The 15,543-nt window shown below is 43.5% G+C and overlaps 1 protein-coding gene across 1 annotated transcript in view; it reads right to left on the reverse strand.

The window, feature by feature from the left end:
* Positions 1–13,046: 13,046 nt before the first annotated feature.
* Positions 13,047–15,543, reverse strand: part of LOC111953391 (uncharacterized) — a 56,955-nt gene continuing 54,458 nt past the window's right edge. Inside the window, exons 19-21 of the mRNA XM_070435579.1 lie at positions 15,182–15,308; positions 14,713–14,884; positions 13,047–14,577 (exon numbers count right to left, since the gene is read on the reverse strand). Of these exons, the coding sequence (XP_070291680.1) occupies positions 14,471–14,577; positions 14,713–14,884; positions 15,182–15,308 (406 nt within the window). The 3' untranslated portion in view covers positions 13,047–14,470. The remainder of the gene's footprint in view (positions 14,578–14,712; positions 14,885–15,181; positions 15,309–15,543) is intronic.

A 15,543-nucleotide genomic window follows, 5' to 3' on the forward strand; every position in this document is an offset into this window, starting at 1 on the left:
GGGGTGGCTGGGTGGGAAACTAAAACTAGTGGGATTTATGGGGGTCAAAGGTGTGTGTGTGCGAGGCGTGCGTGCGTGCATGCACCCTCCCACCTCTACAGGGTTCTTGCGTGCGTGCGTCTGTGTGAGTCTGTGTGTGTGAGCACAAGTGTGCTAAATGTATTTCACACGACATTTTGCTTATTTTTTGCCGGTGAATTGTGCATGTGTGTGTTTAAAACTTTCTTGGACAGCTTGTAAGAGTAGGCTAGCGCACCTAGATCTGGGACCAGCCAGGCTGGCTAATCCTATCCTCCTCTTCTTGAAAGTTCCCACCACTGACGTCACTCTCCCCTGACTCCTGAGTCCTAATCTGTCCAGTCTGATTCTAAACCCTGACTGGCACCCTATTTATAAGTGCACTACTTTTGACCAAAACTCTATGGGCCCACATGGTTAAAGCAGTGCACTATAAGTGGGTGTGAGTGGTTCCATTTGGGATGTAGCCTGTTTTAAACATCTGCTTGTGAAACACATCACAAAGAGCCAAACTCCACCCTCATTTAAACTATTCCAAACTCACCTTCATTTAAACTATTCCAAACTACACCTCATTTAAACTATCCAACTCCACCTTTTAATATTTCCAAACTCCACCCTCATTTAAACTGTTCAAACTCCACCCTCATTTAACTCTTACAACTCACTCATTTAAACTATTCCAACTCACCCTCATTATAACTATTCCAACTCCACCCTACATTTAAACTATTTCCAAACTCCACCTCTTTTTAACTATTCCAAACTCCACCCTCATTTAACTATTCCAAACTCCACCCTCATTTAAACTATTCCAAACTCCACCTATTTAAACTATTCCAAACTCACTCATTTAAACTATTCCAAACTCCACCCTCATTTAAACATTTCAAACTCCACTCATTTAAACTATTCCAAACTCCACCCTCATTTAAACTATTCCAAACTTGTGGTGGATGGTGAAAGTTTAGTTTAGGATTTACAGTTAGTCCTCCTGAAATGTCAGCATGCTGTATAAATATTATTACTGGTTTCTTATTAGCCTGATACTCCTGGAGTACTCTGAAAGGGTAAATTGCTATGACTGTTTCTGGCAACACCACTCACACTGACGCACACACGCTGAAACACACACGCTGACACACACACGCTGACACAGATGAATTATGAATGTGAATTTAAATGACAGATAGGAATTTTGGAAGATGAATGTAAGTGTTGCACAAATGCCCTTTACTCTGCGTCAGGCAGACACACACCCTTCTTACCGTAGAATGACAGAGGAACCCGAACACCACATGGGATGGGGGGGGTGAGGATGATCCGAACACCAGTCGGCAGGCAGGCGTTGATCCCAGCGATGAGCAGGTTCTGGCCGTAACCAGCACCGAGCACGCCCAGCAGTCCAGAGAGCCTCGGAGCTCCAGGGGAGCGCCGTTACCACCTCCCCCACTCTCAGTTGCAGAGTAGGGGGTGGCACCGCACCAGGGTCCCCACAGGAGCGCTGGAGGCCAGAGAGTTGGAGTGCTGGAGGTGGTGGTGGTGAGGGTGGTGGTGGTTGAGGGGAGAGAGCTCCTCGGAGAGCTCCAGAGCCTGGTGGTGGGCCCCCTTCTCCAGTGTACCGTCTCACATCATGGTCAACTAAGGAGGGAGAGATGGAGGTTAGCACAGGTTGATACGATGTAAACAACACAATACAAAGCTACGCGTCCTCTTTCTCTCTCGCTCTCTCTCGCTCTTCGTTCTCTTCTCGTTCTCTCTCTGTCTCTCTCTCTCTCGTTCTCTCTCTTCTCTCTCTCTCTCTCTCTCTCTCTCTCTCTCTCTTTCTCTCCTTCTAGTCGTTCTCTCTCTCTCACACGGTCCTTGTTTCTCGTTCTCGAGTGAACCCGTCGGTACAACGTCGTTTTTTGATGTATGCAAATGTAAACGGCACTGTATTTGCATGGGAAGGACATTTGAAGCCTCTTCCTCTCTTGTCCATCTCAAACATGGTCCCTTGGTCCCCATCCCTCCCTAGACGCATCGTAGCTGAGGCGCCGCCGTCTTCAAAGGTAGTTCACAGGGAGGTCAGTTAGAGGAGTTATCTGCTAGAGGTAGAGGACGGCAGGCTGCGTGGTGCAATCTATAAACGCTCCCCCATCTTCTATCAGTGCAGGATGCTTATCTGAAAGCGGATTGGTCAGAGCGGGATGGTTATCTGACTGCTAATTGCCAGGTGAGGGTGCACAGAGGATGATGATGGATAAGATGAAGAGGAAGGGTAAGAGACGGATGTGTTCATGCGTGTGTGTGTGTTTGTGTGTGTGTGTGTGTGTGTTTGTGTATGCTTCTGCACATGCCTGGATGTATTTGTTTATCGTTGGGCTGATAAAAGACTGCAGTTCCTGTCTCGTTAGAAAGAGAAAACCTAGAAGCATGGTGTAATGTAATGCCCCTTTGTTCAAGACACTGTAAAGGTTTTTGTTAGATTCTTCCAGTATGGTAAAAAAAACAACACAAAATCACAATACACAAAGTTTCAAGTTCCCTTGAATCAGCTATAAGTTACAACTCCTAACTGACATGTCCCATTAACGCTAACAGGATGGCACCCCCTCCCCATGCTGACTAAGCGTTGCCCTGAACAATGGACTAAGGTCAGCGGCCAGCCCGCCACCCAGAAATAACCCCCCAGACCTCGGCACCGCAGACCAGAGGGGCCAAGGCCCGGCACTTAACACTGTTTTAAAAAAAAAGTTGTGCAAAAGTAGTGTATTGAGCAATATTCCACAGGTGCAGGGTACAAATAATGCCATAGGAAAGATAATGCGTTTTGGTAGTTTTCAAGCACACCCATGAGACTTCTAGCAGCTTGAAGAGGGCACGACAACGCCTATTCCCCCTCAGGATACTGAAAAGATTTGGCATGGGTCCTCAGATCCTCAAAAAGTTCTACAGCTGCACCATCGAGAGCATCCTGACTGGCTGGTATGGCAACTGCACGGCCTCCGACCGCAAGGCACCACAGAGGTTGTTGCGTACGGCTCAGTACATCACTGGGGCCAAGCTTCCTGCCATCCAGGACCTTTATACCAGGCGGTGTCAGAGGAAGGCTCAAAAAATTGCCATGAACTCCAGCCACCCGAGTCATAGACTGTTCTCTCTGCTACCGACTATTTATATTGTCCACACCCCCCATTTTTACGCTGCTGCGACTCTCTGTTTATTATTTATGACTGGTCACTTTACCTCTACCTGCATGTACATATTACCTCAATTACCTCGACTAACCGGTGCCCCCGCACATTGACTCTGTACCTGAACCCCCTGTATATAGCCTCGCTACTGTTATTTTATTGTTGCTCCTTAATTATTTGTTATATTTCTATCTTTTTTAATTTATTGATTGTTCTTTTTTCAACAACTGCATAYTTGGTTTAAGGGCATTGTTGTATTTCGGCGCATGTGACAAATAACATTTGATTTGGTTTGTTCTTCTTCCTCCCCTTTAGTACTTTTATTTCTAAAGCAGTGAATGCACATCCAGCACTTCCACAGGTGCAGGAAACAAAATTAAACGTTGAATGCCTCACATGTTGTTTGTCATGAATCTTGTTCTGGAGGCAGCGCTGCAGAGTGGTCACTAGCTGGCACAGCCACAAAGTCATAAAATTGGATTTTAAACCTAACCTTAACCACACTGCTAACCCTAATGCCAAACCCTAACCTGAAATTAAGACCAAAAAGCAAATGTTGACTTTGCAACTGGCCTATCTAAAGGAAAATCACTCTTCTGCCTCCAGGACAAGACTCATGACAATAAACGTCAACCTGCTAATTTTTCCACCCTTTACTTTTACCCAACAAACACCCATCAACCTCACCTGACCGTTAACCCCGACCCTAACCACGCTATGGAAGACATCCACTTGAGAAGTATTGTTACTGACTCGATAAGTGCTTACTTTATGTTCTACGTCAGTCTCCTATTGTTAGGTAAAGTGTTGTTCAGGTGTAAGGTCAGGGGTCCAGGAAGAGGGAGACCTGCTCACTCATTGTGTCACGACTTAAAATAGGCCTGCACTTGGCCGCTCCATCTGTTTTACACATCCCACGTACTTGTTATTCTTTGAAAAATGTCGCGTCATTGTTTCTCATAACTCTGGAGACACCGATATTAATCTGCTATAGAAATGACTGAATCATGTCCTATGGTATTTTCAAATGACCTTCCTCTGTAGCTTCATGGTGACTAATACAACAATGAACTACATTCAACCTGGTCCTTGAACGATTCTCATAATATATTCTCTAATCTAAAACATACTGAAGCAACTCTGTTGTCTTTTGACTGGCAGTTGCATACATGTTATTATCGAATGTTATTATGTGGTTATCTATGTTGTTACCTATGCATTTAATTATCAGTGATGCTAACAAGAATTGTCATTTTCACACAGATATTCACACAGATATTGGAATAGTTGTGGTCTAAATAGAATGCTTTAGTTAGTTCAACTCCCTCCCTGGGTCTGTACGTTCTCACTCACATTGACGTGCAGCCTGGTAGAGCCTCTCTCTCTTCCTCACTCTTCTCTTTCTCTTCTTCTCTCTTTTCCTTCTCTTCTCTTTCTCTTCTTCTCTCTTTTCCTTCTCTTCTCTCTCTCTTCTCCTTCTCTTCTCCTTCTCTTTCTCTTCTTCTCTCTTCTCCTTCTCTTCTTCTCTCTTCTCCTTCTCGCTTCTCTTCTCCTTCTCTTCTTCTCTCTTCTCCTTTTCTTCTCCTTCTCTTCTCTTTCTCTTCTTCTCTCTTCTCCTTCTCTTCTTCTCTCTTCTCTTCTCCTTCTCGCTTCTCTTCTCCTTCTCTTCTTCTCTCTTCTCTTCTCCTTGAAGTTCCAGTGAAGCACTCTCTTTCTCCACTTATTCAAGCAGGTGGACAAGCTTCAAATGTTCTCTCTCTCCTGTCTTTCCTCAAATCTCCCCTGCGTTTTGGCTTTGGGTTTTCCCTCTGTATCAGTTCAGATTCCTTCACACTCTTCGTAATGAAGTTGTGACCAGCTCGTGTAGTAGTGGTATTCTGACCTCCTGTAGACGTAATCGCTTGCTGTTTCCTCTCTGCACTGTGCAGGGTCGTCGGTCCGTCAGGGATAAGTCAGTGTCGGTCCCCCTCCCCTATTTCTCAGACTGAAGTGCTTCGTCCTTTCACCTGATGTTCTCTCCCTGACTGCAGTCGACCACTCCACCCTCAGCGCTTTGGGTCTCAGCTCTTTAGAGGTATCCCAGACCTCTGTGCGTCCCTCCGTCAGTCCGTCCCTCCTTCTCCTCCTATTCTCACATTCCCCTCTTGAGGAATTAGAGGGATGCCTTTCTCTCACACTCTCACTCACTTCTCCCTCACTCATTTCCCCCCTCCCTTTCTTAACTACTACATTGAGTGCTTGTGCCCCCACCTCACTCCTCTCCCTCTTAACTACTATAAGCCGTGCCTGTAAAGCACCCCCCCTCTCTTCTCTCTATCCCTCTGTTATCTGTGTGCAGCACTCTGTGTTAGGGGTTGGAGCCAGGCTGCTTCTCTGATAACCTGCGAAGTGATTGAGCCTGTGGAGAGAGGGGGAGGGGATGATGAGAGAGGGAGCGAGGGGGAGAAGGAGAGAGGGAGTGTGTATTTAAAGAGCTGCTATGTCGCTGTGGTCTAATCAGCAGCCAGGGATGGAGCAGAGGCTGCATGGTGCCACTGACATCCCCCACCATGTTACAGACAACCCTAGTTGCTTAGACTAATTCATGTAAAGATGGACATTAGCCAGTGCTTTTATTATTTTACAAAGATTTCTGTAAGGAAAGTGTAACAAATGTTGGTATTATCCTGTACATACAATGGTAGACCTTAACCCTAACCCTAACCCCAACCCTAGCTGCAACCCTAACCCTAGCTCCAACCCGAATCCCAACCCGAGCTCCAACCGTAACCCATGAGTCTGCAGCAGTGGAAGATAGCGGTGTGAGAGAGCAGCTTCACACAGCTCTGATAGTGTTTAGGGATGGGTCCTTGATTCCCACTGAGAAACACCAAGAACCCAGATGAAGAAAGACCAGGAATAGAGGATGGACGTCATAACAGTTACGTTACGCAGAGATGCAAAAGATGCTAGCTAGGAAGTCCAGAGTGAATGAGAGAAACGCCACAACATGATGAAAAGGACAATATCAGGAATCACGGATCGGAGGGATAACTGGAAGGATCAATGGAACAAGGGAGGAAAAAAGGGATAAAAGGAGAGAGGAGGCAGACAAAGAACCTCTGAACTGATAAGAGAGAGAGTGCAGATCACAGAGTAATTACTGTTGTCTGATCGGATTTTCTCCCTCTCTCCCCCTCCCCCTTTCTCTCTGTTCTCGCTCTCTTCTCCCCTTTGAGCTGGTCAGTATTTATTTACCTTGTCCCTCCACTGGGCTTTATCCCTGATCGCTACAGATATTTGAGTCTCTTTTATCTGTATCAGAGCGGAGAAGAGAGGAGTCAAGGGGCAGGAGGGGAGAACTGAGAGACGGGGGATCCAAACAGGCTCAAATAGATGAGTTAGAGATACTGTTGATCTTTACCATCTTTTACTGCACACGTCTACTGGGCTTTACATGTTCATGTGTTTGCTAGCTTATATAATGCTTATCCGAACCAAGAAAGAAGAAAATGCCTTATCAGTACCATCTTCTACTACTACACCCAAGAGCCTGACTTACAGATCTGTTTGTGTCACATACGGCCTGTGGTTTACGTTTTCAAATGTTGGATTATGTAAGAAGAGGCGGAAGATGGATGAGTAGATGGGATGGGAGGAGGGTGGAAGAGAGGGATGTGGTTGACGCAATTCAATCAGAAGTGCTGCTGAAAGAGTGTGTCGGAGAGGGAGTGAGTGAAGAAGAAGTAAGCAGTGGAGAAAATAGCTTCTAAAACAAACTGTCGTTGCATCTGTGGCAGGGAATATAATCAAGCTTGAAACCGCTCACTGGTTGATTGGGTAATTGCAGTGTTTACATGTGAAAGTGGCAATTTTTTTTGTCTGTCCTGCCAACTCTTTCTCAATAGTCTTGTGGAACCTCCATAGTAGACGGGTAACTGTTAAGCAACTCCAGTGTAGATTTGGCCTTGTGTTGTGGGTTATTTTCCTACTGCAAGGTGAATTCATCTCCTAACGTATGGTGTAAAGCAGACGGAAGCGGGTTTTCCTCTATGATTTTGTCTGTGTTTAGCTCCATCCCGTTTCTCTTTATCTTGAAAAAGTCCCCAGTATTTGCTGATGTCAAGCATATCCACACCATAATGCCAGTGGTGGTCGGTGACGTTGAAGACGAGGGAGGATGATAATTTTTTTGATGAGCCTGGCCTTATTTCTGTTACAGCATATTGGATGACTGTCATTCATTTTCCATTCACCCAGCTCAGTGTAACATCGCCYGGTTTAGGCTACTACGTGATACTCAAAGTTTCCCTGTACCCATCATGACGTTGCTACAACCTAGCCTATGAATGAAACTTTACAACCTACAGCGCCTTTGGAAAGTATTAAGACCCCTTGACTTTTTCAAACATTTGTTAGGTTACAACCTTATTCTAAAATAATCCTCATCAATCTACACACAATACCACATAATGACAAAGCAAAAACAGGTTTTTAGAAATATTACATTTACATACAGTTGAAGTCGGAAGTTTACATACACTTAGGATGGAGTCATTAAAATTAGTTTTTCAACCACTCCACAAATGTCTTGTTAACAAACTATAGCTTTTGGCAAGTCGGTTAGGACATCTACTTTGTGCATGACACAAGTACTTTTTCCAACAATTGTTTACAGACAGATTATTTCACTTATAATTCACTGTATCACAATTCCAGTGGGTCAGAAGTTTACATACACTAAGTTGACTGTGCCTTTAAACAGCTTGGGAAATTCCAGAAAATGATGTCATGGCTTTAGAAGCTCTGATAGGCAAATTMACATCATTTGAGTCAATTGGAGGAGTACCTGTGGATGTATTTCAAGGCCTACCTTCAAACTCAGTGCCTCTTTACTTGACATCTTGGGAAAATCAAAAGAAATCAGCCAAATCAAATCAAATTAAATAAAAGTTTATTTGTCACGTGCGCCGAATACAACAGGTGTAGACCTTACAGTGAAATGCTTACTTACAGGCTCTAACCAATAGTGCAAAAAGGTATTAGGTGAACAATAGGTAGGTACAGAAATAAAACAACAGTAAAAAGACAGGCTATATACAGTAGCGAGGCTATAACAGTAGCGAGGCCACATACAGACACTGGTTAGTCAGGCTGATTGAGGTAGTATGTACATGTAGATATGGTTAAAGTGACTATGCATATATGATGAACAGAGAGTAGCAGTAGCATAAAAGAGGGGTTGGCGGGTGGTGGGTGGGACACAATACAGATAGCCCGTTAGCCAATGTGCGGGAGCACTGGTTGGTCGGCCCAATTGAGGTAGTATGTACATYAATGTATAGTTAAAGTGACTATGCATATATGATAAACAGAGAGTAGCAGCAGCGTAAAAAGAGGAAGTCTCATAGAGATTAACGTACTTTGGTGTGAAAAGTGCAAATTAACCTTGTGAAGATGTTGGAGGAAATGGGTACAAATGTATCTATATCCACAGTAAAACAAGTCCTATATCGACACAACCTGAAAGGCCGCTCAGCAAGGAAGAAGCCACTGCTCCAAAACCGCCATTAAAAAAGCCAGACAACGGTTTGCAACTGCACATGGGGACAAAGATCGTACTTTTTGGAGAAATGTCCTCTGTTCTGATGAAACAAAAATAGAACTGTTTGGCCATAATGACCATCATTATGTTTGGAGGAAAAAGGGGGACGCTTGCAAGCCGAAGAACACCATCCATGACCAGTGGGTCATGTAACTTAAGACATTTTAAGCCACATTTTACTCCTGAACTAATTTAGGCTTGCCTGAACAAAGGGGCTGAATACTTGCAACTACTATTTTAGTTATCGCATTCTTGTTAATCTTTTCAAAAATAGCAGTTTTCTTCCACTTTCACAGTATATGTATTTTGAGTATTTTGAGTAAATTGACAAAAAAATTACGACTAAATCCATTTTAATCCCACTTTATAACATAATAAAATGCCAAGAAATCAAAGGGATATTAATAATTTTGCAAGGCGCTGTATGTATATACACGACAATCTATATTTCATTGATCCTATCTTAGTAATTATAAATGAATAATAGCTTAATTCATAGTCGGTGACCAACAATAGCTTGGTCAACAATAGCTTCAAAGGCTTTCTAGATTTTCCCATCATTAGTCCAACAACATGATGATCACACTAGTCCCTTGAGCCAGCATTGTGTTGGTGGGGTGTGAGTGTACGGTCACACACACAGACACTGACCATCTGTGGCCATCAGATCGGGGTGGAGTCAAGGGGTTCCGGTCTAGAAGCTACAGTTTCGCTTCGGTACTGCAGTTGAACTGACACCTGGCCTAGAAAGACAATTTCCATGTAAAGCCACATAGAGGTCAGATTTGAAAATTCCTAATAAGACACTTTAGCGATCAACTTTGTGCACAAAACATCTATTGAATTATTCATATAATTGTCACTCAGGCTGATTATTCTTTATTTAAATACTTTWAAAAAAATCATTCACAGCCGAAGATATTAACATTTTATATTTATCCAATGTCTGTCATGTTTTTGGATGACGTGAAGACGTCGTCGCTGCTCCACTCAGTGCTAGTGCGCATGTGATGGTTCGTATACACCGGATGCAACCTGGATATWGACGGTCCATGAATCAGCATATGCGAACGTGAGTAGATTACCTTGAAAACAACGGGCGGACATCTTGGACGCAGTCTCCAGTTCTTATTATACCCTCAGTGGGTGGAGTGGACGGTGGATGCGACTTCCTGTGGAAGCAGGATGTCCTCCATTCTATCCAGCTTTCCTCCGTACTCGTTGACCTCTTCACACCGGGCCACAGGATGGGACACACTGACATTCCTTCTCTCACTGCGGGACCTGGATTTTTCTAGATTGGTGGATATATGTTTGGTGTTTTTGAAATATGAGGGGCCTTGTTACTTCATTGTCCCCCACGGTGATGTGTGCGTAAGTCTCCTGATTGTGTTCGATCAATCATGGATGTAAAAAAACCTGGGTATTTCTGCACCCACTGAATGTGGTGGTTATTTCACCACATTCAGTGGGAGTCCATTCCTATACCCTCAGAGAATGCACAGCCAGAAATGTGTTGGTGGGTGGGCCCCCTCCAATAAAGAGAAACGTTTGCCGTTTTATAGCTAATCTCATGCTATTCTACACATTTTGTCAAGAGGCTAGACAAAATGTGGCTGTTTTAAAGCTAATCTCTTGCAATGCTAAACATTTTATAATGGGGCAGAAATGAAAATGTGCAGTTGTATAGGTCATCTCCTGCTATTCTKCACATTTTGCCATGAGGCTGAGAGAAAATGTAGCATTTCTAATGCTAAAATATGCAGTCATAAACTCAGCAAAAAAGAAACGTCCTCTCACTGTCAACTGCGTTTATTTTCAGCAAACTTAACATGTGTAAATATTTGTATGAACATAACAAGATTCAACAACTGAGACATAAACTGAACAAGTTCCACAGACATGTGACTAACATAAATTGAATAATGTATCCCTGAACAAAGGGTAGGTCAAAATCAAAAGTAACAGTCAGTATCTGGTGTGGCCACCAGCTGCATTAAGTACTGCAGTGCATCTCCTCCTCATGGACTGCACCAGATTTGCCAGTTCTTGCTGTGAGATGTTACCCCACTCTTCCAGCAAGGCACCTGCAAGTTTCCGAACATTTCTGGGGGGAATGGCCCTAGCCCTTACCCTCAGATCCAACAGGTCCCAGACGTGCTCAATGGGTTTGAGATCCGGGCTCTTCGCTGGCCATGGCAGAACACTGACATTCCTGTCTTACAGGAAATCACGCATAGAACGAGCAGTATGGCTGGTGGCATTGTCATGCTGGAGGGTCATGTCAGGATGAGCCTGCAGGAAGGGTACCACATGAGGGAGGAGGATGTCTTCCCTGTAACGCACAGTGTTGAGATTGCCTGCAATGACAACAAGCTCAGTCCGGTGATGCTGTGACACACCATGACGGACCCTCCATCTCCAAATCGTCCCGCTCCAGAGTAAAGGCCTCGGTGTAACGCTCATTCCTTCGACGATAAACGCGAATCCGACCATCACCCCTGGTGAGACAAAACCGCGACTCGTCAGTGAAGGGCACTTTTTGCCAGTCCTGTCTGGTCCAGCGACAGTGTGTTTGTGCCCATAGGCGACGTTGTTGCCGGTGATGTCTGGTGAGGACCTGCCTTACGACAGGCCTACAAGCCCTCAGTCCAGCTTCTCTCAGCCTATTGTGGACAGTCTGAGCACTGATGGAGGGATTGTGCGTTCCTAGTGTAACTCGGGCAGTTGTTGTTGCCGTCCTGTACCTGTCCCGCAGGTGTGATGTTCGGATGTACCGATCCAGTGCYGGTGTTACACGTGGTCTGCCACTGCAAGGACGATCAYCTGTCCGTCCTGTCTCCCTGTAGCGCTGTCTTAGGCGTCTCACAGTACGGACATTGCAATTTATTGCCCTGGCCACATCTGAAGTCCTCAGGCACGTTAACGCAGATGTACAGGGACCCTGGGAATATTTCTTTTGGTGTTTTTCAGTCAGTAGAAAGGGCTCTTTAGTGTCCTAAGTTTCCATAACTCTGACCTTAATTGCCTACCGTCTGTAAGTGTCTTAACGACCGTTCCACAGGGTGCATGTTCATTAATTGGGAAACAGTGTTTAAACCCTTTACAATGAAGATCTGTGAAGTTATTTGGATTTGTATGAATTATCTTTGAAAGACAGGGTCCTGATGAAGGGACGTTTCTTTTTTTTGCTGAGTTTGTGGCTTATTGAAGGTGTGGATTTTAGTTATTTTTGGCAACCCACCCCATGAGTGAATGTCATTCCAGTTTTTCCATTCTGTTATTTCGTCAAATCTGACTAACCCAGTGCACCGCTTGCTATGAATATCTATTGGTGTTTGCATGTTTGGAACAAAGTAAAGAGCATAATTATTTTTATTTTTTTGCTCAATCTGATTGGGTGGGCCTACACCTTTCTACTGTAGTGTCAGTCAGTGGAATTAGCTGAGGTGGAAACTGAAATCTGGACTTTGTCATTGAATCCTGTGAGTTCACTGCAGTTTCCTGCCCTGTCTTCTGTGTGACAATGTGTGTTTGTTTGGGCCTGCTTTTTTAACCTTGGATAGAACTCACCTTATGGAAACCACTCAATTTTATACACACACACACTCAGGTCAAACAAAAGGAACCATTAGTGATTGACTTGAATGAGGAGACATCTGCAAGTGCCAGAGATAAGATCTAGTTCGGCTAAGCGATATGAGGGTTCGGCTTGTTATTGTATATGGGCCCAAAGCGTAAATAGAAGATATCCGCTCTCACCCACGTTAGTGGTCAGCCCATCAGCCTCAGGCAGGAAGTCAGATAAAAGGGCTAGATTCAATCWAAATCACTTCAGTTCAGCGTCACAGTGGGATTCAAACTTAAAAAGGCAATGTTCCATAGTCAGACTGCTTTCACAGTCAAACGCCGCATATGTCAGCTCAAGTCAGAAATTACTCTTACATTTTGATTGCGAAATCTATAAATCCAGCTCAGAGGGGTTTATTCAATAATCTATAGGTCTAGATTCTATATAGCATAGATTTTATAGGCTACTATTCGGGCCTTTTTTCAGATTTGACTGACTGGGATGTTACGTTCAATATGTTACTATTCTAACATTCTACCCAATATTTATTTACGATAGAGCCACCAGTTGTTCACCTATCAGGTATGAGATGTGGTTTGTTTGAGACATCTGCAAAAACACTCCTGGCAGTCAGTGTTAGCTGTTCAGATGAGGCGTGTACCATCAATAGAGTTTAAACAATTAAACTATATGCACATTTTTGGCTTTATCAAAAGCGTTTATTTATTAATAAGTCATAGTAATGTCACACAAATTCACAAAGTGTTTAAGACATGTCTGGCTCAGTTTGGTGTGTGTGTGTGTGTTCTTAAGAGTGCAGTTTTAAATAAATGACCACAAAGAGAAGGAAAAGGAAGGTATATTGCAACAGGAAAAATAGAATTTATCTTAAAGGAAAAACAAAAATAGTTCATCCGAAAACTGTAGCACCTTTCTATCCCATAAGTCAATATTCCAACAGATTACAATAATATATATATATAAAAAAAATCATTTAATCCAAAGCCCCCCAGAAAGAATGAAAAACAATTACAATTTCCCCCACGCATTACAAAGACCGTATTCCATTCGTCAACTACCTCGGCTGTGGATCCTAGCAACTACAGGGAAAGGTGTAAGTTATATTCATTAGAAATATCATTTATATATATATAGAACCAGAAGAAGCACCAGAGAACCTTGTCCTCCCATAACACACCATTTCAGTTGTTACAGAGAAAAAAAAATTACTTTCAAACTTGTACAACCCTAATAAAAAGCAAGGGGAGAACATTGACATCCTATAAATATAAGAAACATTTTAAATAAAAAAGAATGTACAATGTAAAATCCAGAAGAAAAATTATAAATCTGTATATTAAGCAAAAAAACCAACAAAATCAGAGGTACAAAACAATGCAAAAATGGAAGCAATTCATTAAAACAAAAAGACCTGATGTACTCCTAAAGAGTTGTGACAATTGACTCTTTCACCTTCCCGTGGAAATAAACAGTATACATTTGTAAAAACACAACACATACAAGAGTAAGAAAGACTAAACTAAAAATCTAAAAAGACTTTAAAACCCGTATGTTTCTAAGCATTTCAAACAATTGTATTTTTTTGTGTCMCCTTATTCTTAATGCTTTTAGAAAAAAAGTCATATCTTAGTATTTTCCATCTTATTTATCTTCTAAATACAAGTCACAAGGCCAATGTGGTATATATCTAGGGCTGATCTAGTCTTAAAGAAAATACATTATTTTAGAAAAAAAAACAAAACAGCACCCCACAAAATACACAGCATTTACACATTTCAGAATTCACGAAAAAAAAAAGAAAAAGATATGGAAATAATCAAATTCATGCCATTGATAACTGTCAACCCTTTGTTGCTTGTTCAATGGCAGCTAGCACCAACTGCCTTTCCATTTTTTTCAAGTCCTCCGGAAACCAGAACGCTGCTCACGAACAGTCTACAACAAGGGTAAACTGGCATTTGATTGGCGGTTCGGTTTTGTAAACGGTGATGAGTAGTAAACTGGTTTTCGATTGGCTGTTTGATCGGCAAGTATTAGCAGTAGTCAAAACATCTTAAATAACGAGGGGGGGGGGTCTGGGGGGGGGGGGGGGGGGGGGTTTTAAAATAACGTTTTGTTAAAGATGTTAAGTCCTGTCTGGACAGGAGTTTTGGTTATGGCTGTGAGACGCGGAGGAAGCTTTATCACTGTGTACTCGGGGCTGCAGTCTGGAGAGAGGAGACAGACAGAAGAGGCAACGTTACATCTACTGTCCTCGGGTTGTTAGGCAGACAGACACCGATTTTGTATGCAGGTGCCCGCCCGTGTCTCATAAGAAAAAGGTTGTGTTGTGTGTGTCCTCACAGGCTGAATGTGTCGTAGGTACTCATTAGCTCCTCCATGCGGTACTTGCTCCAACACCACTACGTTGTTGGAGAGGCTGGGGTTCCTCTGGCGGGCACAGTCCTCACAGTGGACACATAGTTTCCTGCTGCCACTCTCAGACGTCACGAACAGCAGGTCAAACACCTCCACCTGGTGGACAGAAAGTATATACACACAGATACTCAGTACACAAGTAAGGCTTGTCTTGTAACGAATGGGGAGAATTGAACGCATGCCGAAGCACCATGAAGGAAGATGGGGGGGGGGGGGGGGGGGGTTGAAGTAATGTGGTTTCAGAAGAGTGATGGGCTCTGACTGTTAAGTGGTGTGTGTGTTTTGAGTTCAGTTAGAAGGCGTTTTGGTGCTGGCAGACCGAGGGTAAAACATGAGGTTGGGGGTTTGCATTGAGAGGGCAGTAGGTAGATACTGGGTAGAAGTACTACTCACATCACACTCGTTGCAGTAGTAAGCTGGTTCGTCCTTCACTCMGCTCTGGTAGGAGATCTTCTTCCCTGCTACTACCAGCTGGTCTCGCAGAACCTGGATGTGCTTGATGGACTGCAGGAGGCAGTGCCTGAGTGAGTGAGTGAGGGATGAGGTTAGGATACAGGTTTCAGGCATGAAGAGGACCGAGAGTTTTCCTGATCACATGACCTGGCCYAGGTAAAACTCTGGTCCAACACAGTAACAGTGTGTCCCTGTCATGACACTGCAACCCTTATTAAATGGAACATAAGTTAGTGGCATAATCACAATCTGCCCTATTGACCTGTATCATTTGTAACTAATGTACAGTGGCAAGATAAAGT

Source organism: Salvelinus sp. IW2-2015, linkage group LG3, assembly GCF_002910315.2.
Source record: "Salvelinus sp. IW2-2015 linkage group LG3, ASM291031v2, whole genome shotgun sequence".
Lineage (NCBI taxonomy): Eukaryota > Metazoa > Chordata > Actinopteri > Salmoniformes > Salmonidae > Salvelinus > Salvelinus sp. IW2-2015.